Source organism: Lathyrus oleraceus, chromosome 6 (genome assembly GCF_024323335.1).
Source record: "Lathyrus oleraceus cultivar Zhongwan6 chromosome 6, CAAS_Psat_ZW6_1.0, whole genome shotgun sequence".
NCBI classification, from domain to species: Eukaryota; Viridiplantae; Streptophyta; class Magnoliopsida; order Fabales; family Fabaceae; genus Lathyrus; species Lathyrus oleraceus.
The window spans coordinates 269,306,076-269,316,419 of record NC_066584.1 but is presented as its reverse complement, the minus strand read 5'-3'; the positions used below and the strand labels follow the sequence as shown (position 1 = coordinate 269,316,419).

Sequence of the window (10,344 nt, the reverse complement as noted above, 5' to 3'; positions counted from 1 at the left end):
AGTTACGGACAACGTTGGATCAGCAATAAAGCACTCGACTCTACATCTAGGATCCATAGTGGTTTCAGGTCGGAGAGTGAAATACACTATTATCACCATGAGAATAACTTATGACACTTTGCATAACTTTCTATATAGTATTCTCATAGCGGGTCAATCCGGTATAAATATTACTCCTAATATTCATACCTATGTTTAAGACTTGATAACTCTTTATCCATGATCCATGAGATGTGATCATCAGTCTACAAACATAATAGTCTTAATGCTTTAATGTTATCCCACTTCACACTAAAGCTCGACTACGGATACTTTAGGAATAGTGTCCTTATGTTTAATGTGTTCTCATGATTAAGTCACACTTAATACATTAAACGGACTATCTATTCCAGGGACTTTATTAATCAACCATAATAAAGAGAATGCCTTTTATTATTCGATACAAGTACCAAAATGTATTGGCCTCTAGGGCTTACACCAACACCAGTTGCTCAAGATTTTTTTTTAATGATTTGTACTAATCTCTTCCAGGTAAATTGTCCATCCTTCGACAAATTTAAAGACATATGTATCATGTCCAAAATTGTGACTTTTATAAAAAATTTACTTTGTCTATATTTCATTATGCAAATTCATTTTATATTTCATCATCATTTATTGCCCGATGTCTTTTTTCATATATTGTTATATAAATTTTTTATTCTAAATGTCATACTTAATATATTGTCACATAAACTATATTTGTAAGAGAACAAAAACACATTTATGTTGAAATCATGGAAGCTGTAGAAAGACAAAATGGTGGAGTGTTTTTTTATATGGCTATGGTGGAACAGGTAAAACTTTTATGTGAAACACTTTGGCAGCAACACTTCATTCTAAAAGAAAAATTGTCTTGCTTGTTGTCTCAAGGTTTAAGATTCTTGTCACTATATTGGAATCTTAATTTGCAACATTGACAAAAAGGATGATCTTGCTGAGCTTTTAAAGTTGACAAATCTTATTATATGGTATGAGATTCCAATGACAAACAAGTTTAACTTTGAGGCTCTTGATAAATCTTTGAAAGACATTATGAGTGAAATTCCTAGAGCTTCTAAGAAACTTTTTGGAGGCAAAGTAGTAGTTTTTGGTGGTGATTTTAGACAAATTCTGCTTGTTGTCCCGAGAGGTAGTAGATATGGTATTATTCATACAACAATCAATGCTTCTTACATTTGGGACGAGTGTAGAGTCCTCGGGCTTACCAAAAAAATACGCCTTCAAAGTGATACAGTTTCTTCTAATCAAAAGGAAGTTTGCATATTTTCTGAGTGAATATTAAAAATTGGAGATGATACCACGTCAGAGCCTAACGATGATTATGTTGACCTTTCAATTCCTGATGAGTTTCTAATTTCTAATTTTTCACATCCTATTGGTGCTATTGTTAAGAGTGCTTATCCCGATCTCATTCATAACTACCATGATCCCAATTATCTACAAAGTCGTGCTATATTGGCTTCAACAATTAAGGTTGTTGATGACATTAATCAATACATCACAAATCTTCTTCCAAGTACTAAACATGTTTTTTCATTGTTTTAATGATAACTAGAATATAGCCCGCGCGTTGCGTGGTTGATCTATAATATATTAATGTCAGTGTATATGAAATTTTAAACTTTATCAAAATTTTAGATTTTTTGTATTGAGTAATTTTTAAATAATTATTATATGTAGTTTTATAAACACATATTAGAAAAAAGATTGGACTTTAAGAGTAATAGAGAAAATTAATTGATTATTTTGATAGAATTTTTTTTCGAGTGAATTTATTTGAATAACTATTATGAGTTTATTAGGACATTTGAGACTAACTTAAATTTTAAGGAGTAATAAATAAGATCGATGTAATTGTAAATAATATAAGAATTATACTAAAATTTAATAATTAGTTTGTATCTTAAAAATTTAATAATTGAATAATAGATAATAGAACAATTTCATGGTTAAATTTATAATTTAGTTTAATTTTTTTTTTCAAAGAGAATAATTGAGTTATTGGTAATTACAAAGCAATAATAATTGTACTAAAATATAATGAAAAAAACACTTTCAAAATTTTTAATATTACATTAATTGTTGATTTAGAAATTGGAATTGTAGATAATTATCATCAATAATAAGTAAAAAATATAATTTCAAAATTTCTAATAGTCCTTAATTATAGGTTGAGGACTTAGATTGATAGATAATTAGTAAATAGTGAGAAATTTCTAATAGTCCTTAATTATAGGTTGAGGATTTAGATTGATAGATAATTATTAAATATGAATGTAGAATCATAGATTATTATTGGCCACAATTAGAAAGAAATAAAAAATAAAACTTCATAACAATTGAAATGAAAATTAAATATTATATATACACACTAATTATAGTATTGTTAGAAATAAAAATTAAATATTATTTATATGCACTAATTATAGTATTGTTAGAAATAGTTTGTCTAAAGAAATAAAATATTTTTTATAAATAATAAAAATATCAACTATTCCATATAGCTAAACCACAAAAATATTTTAAAATCAAGGGAAGGAAATTAAACCAAAAAATGACTTCGTAACAATTAAATGGAAATTAAATATGGTTGGCATTGTTATATTCGAAAGAGATCGTAAGAGAAAGAAGGAAATTAAACAAAAAATAATAATCTAACTGGTATGGTTATATATGGACAAAAACATGTGTATTATAGTTCAATTTTTTTTGATGATCTAAATGATTATTATTCATAGAGACTATAAACTTTCAAATTGAAGACCCGTAAATTTATATGAACTTTGAAATTGAAGACCCGTAAATTTATGTACATCTTTATTATAAAGACAGTAAACAACATATCTCAAAATAATTCTGAGTATAAAATATAATTAAGATAATAATAAGAATTTATACTAAAGAAATAAATAAAATTTTATATTCGAAAGAAAGCATAAATACTACAATTCTAGAATTATGAAGAAAGAGGAAGGAAATTAAACCAAAAAATAAAATAAAAATCAATACAAAAAATAAGTATTGCATTTTCTAGAATTGTGTTTCTTCAAATGATTATAAGAGACGTGTATTTCAATTTTCATTCTAAGATTGTTGTTTGTAGGAGTTGGGATCGATTGAACTCTCACTCAAATTACAAAACCTGCAAAATAATAATTAAAAATTATGTTAGACTATATAAATATGAATATGAAATGAAATTAAACATAATAAAAATAATATTTATGAAATGAAGTTAAATATGACCAAAACAAAAAAATTAAAATTTATATGAAAAAATATGGACAAAAAATTGATTTGAATAGATGTAAAACAAAAAGATGAAACCTTCCAAGAGCTTTTGGATTAGATAAAGATAGAAAAATCAATTTTTTTTTGAATCTGTGTTGAATAGTTCACCCATTCATCTCATTTTTTGTCTGGTTATGCAAATTTCTAAAATATACGTGTGAGGGAGAAAGTGAGAGGAATTTATCTATTTATTTTCCAAGAGCTTTTGGATTAGATAAAGATAGAAAAATTATTTTTAATCGGTGTTGAATAGTTTATCCATTCATCTTATTTTTTGTCTGGTTATGCATCAAGTTCTAAAAGATACGTGTGAGGGTGAGGGAGACCATGAGAGGAATTTATCTATTTAAAGAAAAAAAAGTGAAACAAATTGACTATTTAAGAATAATAAAATAATATTATTGGAGAAAATCAAACATCACATATATCTTGATTGAGTTTATAACTGAAACAAAATCTATTAAATTTAATTTATATCCATGTGACTTAATTTATAATTTAAAATTTCATTACATTCACCCTTTCATAAAACTCTTCCTTTTCTAAGCATTAATTTTTATAATAATTAAAAGAGTATAACTAAAAACTAAAAACTTGTAACTAATAGTGATATCTAAATATTATATTATATTATTATTATTAGTCAAATATTATATTATTATTTATTATTTATATTAATATTATTGTTAATAGTAGTGACTATTGACTATTTAAGAATAATAAAATAATATTATTGGAGAAAATCAAACATCACATATATCTTGATTGAGTTTATAACTGAAACAAAATATATTAAATTTAATTTATATCCATGTGATTGAATTTATAATTTAAAATTTCATTACATTCACCGTTTCATAAAACTCTTCTAAGCATTAATTTTTACAATAATTAAAGGAATATAACAAAAAACTTGTAACTAATAGTGGTATCAAAAAACATGTAACTAAAAACTTATAACTAAAAACTTGTAACCAATGCTTCTTACATTTGGGACGAGGCTTACAAAAAAACACGCACCTTCAAAAGTGATACAATTTCTTCTAATCAAGAGGAAGTCTGCATATTTTCTGAGTAAATATTGAAAATTGGAGATGATACCATGTTAGAGCCTAACGATGGTTATGTTGACCTTTCAATTCCTGATGAGTTTTTAATTTCTATTTTTTCACATCCAATTGACATTATTGTTAAGAGTGCTTATCCCGATCTCATTCATAACTACCACGATCCCAATTATCTACAAAGTCATGCTATATTGACTTCAATAATTGAGATTGTTAATGACATTAATCAATACATCACAAATCTTCTTCCAAGTACTAAACATGTTTTTTCATTGTTTTAATGATAATACTATAATTTACATTAATTTTGTTTTTACGTTGCTATGTTATTTAAATTTTATAGGAGAAAAAAAATAATACTTTAGTAGTGATTCTATTGATAGATCTGCATTTATAGACTTTGATGCTTTTGAGCACTTGACTCCTGAATTTCTAAATGCTCTGAAAATTTCTGATTTATCTAATCATTCTATCAAATTGAAGGTTGATGTCACTATTATGTTGATGCGGAACTTAGATTAATCTGAAGGCTTATGCAATGGAACAATCCTTATTGTAACAAGGTTTTGTAATCATGTCATTGAAGTTAAAGACAAATTAAAGACTCATGTTCCTTTTGTAACCTGTATTTTGCATTTTTATTCCTATTTCATTATTCTTACTTATACTTTCTATTTCAGTTGAGCATTCTACTAGTTAAAGATGAAAACATATATTTGAATTTAATTAAATCAAAAGAGGTATGATATTGATTGGATCATGATGAGTTTTCTCATGCAAACACATAGTAAATTATTAAGATTTAGTACAAGGAAAATTCTAAACACAACAATAGTTAAAGACTCCAACCAAGATTTAATGATACCAGATTAATTTGTATCACCGTTTGCAAATTGGTTACTGTTTCCCTTGAGCACACTATCATGTTCGATTACAAATCTCTCCATTGCTTGTGCTGGCAAACAAAATGGTACAACGAAACCTTCCTCTCCTTTGACATTTGTAAAAGGTATATAAAAGCTAAGAATACCAGGAAGTGGAGAATCGATAGCTGGTCCTCCATAAACAGCTTTTCCCCAACCAAAATTGACATCTCTAAATCCCACACGTGTAGTATCAGACACTATAAACATAAGTTTTGTCGTAGTAAACAGAGGTCGACCCTTGATAACAATTAAATCTGCCAATGAACGCATATATTCTTTGGTCACTTTAGTTTTTGCATTCTGAACTAAATTCAATGCATACATATACCCCGACGTACTTTCAACAATTTTGCCTGCTGTTGTTATAGCAGCAGGAATTGCAACAACATTACCATAGTAGCCGTTCGGCAATTGTAGGTCAACAAATTTACTACGTCCATTGACTCCGAAATACATACAGACTTCTTTGTTTGAATCTAGTTGTAACGCTATTGTACGACAACGCCAAAGGAATGCAGTGATGATTTCAAATTTGGAGTATTGTTGTTGTTGGTTGGTTGGAAGGAGGGAGCGGATTGTGGCTAACTCGTTGGGACCATAGAAGAAAGTTCGTCGGGCCATGTTGTCTATGGATATGACATTGATGATTCCTTTGTTATTAGGTGCTTGTTCGAGTTCAGGATGATAACATGTCACTCTTGGTGGGTTCCTTGCGCTTAGAAGTTCTCTTCGCCACACTGGTGAGATTGAAGGTTCATTCATTCCACGACATATTTCTGCTAAGGCATTCATGAATTGAGCTATACCAAATGCATCACTTATTGTATGGTTTATACGAATAGCAAATATGAAACCACCGCACTTGAGGCGTGTTACCTGAATAAGCATCAATGGAGCGTTAAGCACGTTTGAAGAACCAGGAACATCATAAAGAACTTCATCCAAAAATGGAAATGGAGGAAGAGGATTATCGCCGAAATCTTTAAGAGTAACATCATCAGCATCGGCTTCTATGAACAAAACACCTTCTCCGGTACAATCAACCATAAGTTTCCTACCAGCTCCTTCTCTCAATCTACCTGCAAATGGATAATAAAACACAAGCGTTTTCGCCAGTGCTTTTCTAATTGCATCAACAGGGTCTTTTCCTTTCATATTTGGATCGTAGTTATAAAATTGTATCAGTGGAATATGAAAACGTAACCCATCTTGTTCATCAATAGCCGAGAGTAATTTTATTTCATGAGGTGTTGGTGTCAATGGAGTGACTAATTCAGGGGCACGCCTCTTGACTGTGAATGTCAGAGATTTGGCCATCATTGAAAATGGTTTTTGGTGGTATGGTATATGCAAGTACTGAAAGCGGAGATGATTTTTATTCGATGGAATGACCAATCCAGGGGCAGGCTTCTTCAATGTGAATAACAGAGATTGGGCAGTACTTGATAATGGTTTTTGATGGTATGGTATATTCAAATATTGAAGGTGGAGATAGTGTATATTCGATGGAGTGACCAATTTAGGTGCACGCCTCTTCATTGTGAATAACAAAAATTGGGTCATGATTGAAAAAGGTTTTTGAGGCTATGGTATATGGTATATGCAAAAGTGGAGGAGATGGTGTATATATATATATAAGATAATACATCATCAGGTGAAATGTTATATTGACTAAATTACTCTTAATTTATCATTGGATAACCCGGATCTCATGTAGAAATATTCATTTTTTTCTCTTATCTAAGCACTTATTATAAATGATAAACTATAACGCCGTAAGAAAAGGAAATCTCCACCATTCATTAGCACTAAAATAATTCAAATTGAAGTAAGTAAATTACTCAATTCATACTCTTTATCATTCAAAATCATTTATTGGCATGTTCCTCAAATGAAACAAGAGTTGACTCATGCTTAAAAAAACCTTTTATTTTTGATTATCAAAAGAACGTGCAAATTATTAAAAAGTATCTAGTTTTCAACCATTTTTTTCATCAGAAAAATGATGTTAGATACCTATTGTAAATTGAATAACGTAGGAATATCCAAGATAATTCGATCTAAATCAGATAAGTGAAAACTCCAATATAAAGAAGATGGAAATCTAAAATTTACATTAAAGAGAAAGATTAATGTTATGTATTTTTTCTGAATCTAAAACGACAAATCTATAGGCTAAGTAGTATTGTATCACAAAGTTGTGACTCTTGATGAAACACACTATTTCAACAATACTTCACACTAAGTATTGAAGCTTTTCACTTTTTACCAACTATTGCAACACTTCACAAAGCATTGTCATTTTCAAATTCTAAAATAACAACATGCAACAACTACAAAAAAAGCTAGAGCAATGATGACAACAACCATATGTGGCGACTTTCCGCCACGAGCCAGCCGAAAACCCGCCACCAGAGTCTTCATACAACACATGATTAGTCCGATTGCTCTGATGCGTCATGTCGAAGTGCTCAAGTGCATCTATAAGTCGCCACTAGCATTTCTACGCCCACGTCCCTACTTGGGACGAAGGGGACTATGATGGTGACAAGTGGCATAAGACTTGGAGTCACCATACTTGTCCATGTGACACTTTATCTTATTTAACTCTTTGGTTGAATTAATAAATACAATTCTATATCAGGAACATTAAAGTGAGTTAAACTTTCCATGTGAGTTTATTTCCCATGTATTGACGAATCATTTACTCACTTGCAAGTTTTCTTGATCTTTAGAAAAACACTAATAGTCAATAATAATTATTAATTACAACAATCTCACACATGGTATAAACAAAAATGACAAACTATGACACCCTGAGAGAATCAAATCTCTAACCTTTATCAGCACTAGAATAATTCAAATTTAAGTAAATCAATTACTAAATTAATACTATTTATAAACTAAGTCCAATAAATGGCATGTTCCTCAAATGAAACATGAGTTAAATGATTCATAAAAACCCTTTTGGTTGTCCCATCATGAGTTAAATGTTCCTTAGAGGTGGGAAAATTGAAAAGGTCTACTAGGCCAGTTTATTTGACCTAGCATTTTTATGGATCAGGTCGAGTTTTCCTGCTCGTTGCCTTAAGTTGACTCATCCAAACTAATTTGCTTAATAAACGGGGCGAGCAGGTTTGACCTGCACGTTTTTTGTTAAAAAATTTATTTTTTACTTAAAGTTTAAATAATATTAATGTGGCATGTCTGTCTCTCCACACACCTTCTTTAAAAACAACCCTAATTTCTATTGTAATTTATAAATAAGAAATGTCCATGATTATGTTCTAAAATAAAAATAAAAATAAAAATAAAAGTGAGTAAATGCCAATAAATGCATGCAAAATAGTCTCACATAGAACGTAACACTCACGCTAAAAGCCTTTATAAAGACTTATGATCATTAACTCAACAAACAGACAGAAAAGGATAAAGTGTCACATGGACAAGTGTGGTGACCCCAAATATTATGTCACTTGTCTCCTCCATACACCTCATCATTGGTGTCGCCACCGGCGACACGGGCTCTGGCTCCGAAATCGGGTTCGAGAGCGTGGACGTAGAAGCGCTAAAGACGGCTTGTAGGCGACACTTTAACACTTGAGCACTTAGACACGACGCATTAGAGTAATTAGGCTACTCGCGGCGTTATACGACGACTCCGATGGTGCTCCGACGACTAACATATGGTAAATGGTTGTTGCTCTTGTTTTTTATCGTTACTTGAGTTTGAATTTTGAATTTTGAAATAGAAAACACTTCGTCAAGTGTTGCTAAATGAAGATATGTAACTCTTAAAAAACGTTGATGTAGGTGAAACAACACATCTTTTGGTAAAAATGTTGTTGAAAGGATGTTGTTTCATCAAGGGTCACAAACTTTTGGAAAAACACAAACATGACATATAAATAAAACCTTCAGAATTCAGAAATCACATATCCTCTTCAGAAAAATTCTAGATTCTCTTCCCTAGATTTGAGTTTTTATCCATCTTGTACAAACTCGACTATATGATGAATTATCCTAGGTATTCTTGCATATAAACTCTAAGACATTTTAGAGTGCTTGAAATACTATAAGGAAATTAATATGTTCACGATTCCATCCTGGATCCATTCAATCTGGAAGTTTTATCTAACAGTATTGTAGTATCTCAAATCATGGCCACCGACGCTTCAATTTCAAGCATCAAAGTGATTAACCAGGACCAAGTTGGATCATTTCGATGGAACAAACTTCACCTGTTGGCAAGAAAAAATGAAGTTTCTATTGACTGCCTTGAAGATTCATTATGTCTTAGATCCGAATTTGACACCAATTCCAGAATCAACAGAAGATGACATCGATGAAGTCAAGAAGGACCGAAAGAAACGAAAGGAAGATAAACTGTTATGTCGTGGACATATTTTGAACGCATTATCTTATCGTCTCTATGATCTATACACTGATACACAATCTGCAATAGAGATCTAGAAAGCACTCGAATTCAAATTTAAGACTGAAGAGGAAGGTACAAAAAAGTTCTTAATATCTAAATACTTTGATTTTAAAATATTGGACTCCAAGCCGATTCTTGCACAAGTACACGAGTTACAAGTTCTCGTGAAAATAAAACCTTCCCAAGTTGGTGTAATCACTTCAAAGTTTTCACCTTCGTGGAAAGGATTCAGAAACACCTTCGAATAAAGGAGGATGCGAAGGATATAGAAAAGTTTGAGTCTGTTGGAAACTCTAAAGTTAATATTGTGATTGGAAAAGGAAAGAGAAAACATGATGGCATGAAGAATCATCATTGTATCTGTATCAATCTTCTTGATTGATTTCAAAATGACTCTGAAATCTCTGTCATTCTCCCGGGTTAACGCGAGACTGTTAGGATCGAAAGAGTCTTGAATGCTTGTTGTGATTTATCGCAAGGGGTTGTTGGGATGTGAATTAGCCTGTGTTGACGGTCGGTTTTTTCGCCATTTTTCAAACCTTAGTTGGTGCTTGCAGATGTTCACTATGCTCGTGACCAG

At 30.6% G+C, this 10,344-nt stretch overlaps 1 protein-coding gene across 1 annotated transcript; it reads right to left on the bottom strand.

The window, feature by feature from the left end:
• Nucleotides 1-5,269: 5,269 nt before the first annotated feature.
• LOC127095111 (benzyl alcohol O-benzoyltransferase) lies at nucleotides 5,270-6,901 on the bottom strand. Its single transcript, XM_051033846.1, has one exon. It carries the CDS (start codon nucleotides 6,887-6,889, stop codon nucleotides 5,270-5,272), a length of 1,620 nt encoding a protein of 539 aa, XP_050889803.1. The 5' UTR covers nucleotides 6,890-6,901.
• Nucleotides 6,902-10,344: the final 3,443 nt, after the last annotated feature.

What these genes read in the sequence shown, in the direction of transcription:
- LOC127095111 (XM_051033846.1), bottom strand. Translation starts at nt 6,889, where the DNA reads ATGACCCAATTTTTGTTATTCACAATGAAGAGGCGTGCACCTAAATTG.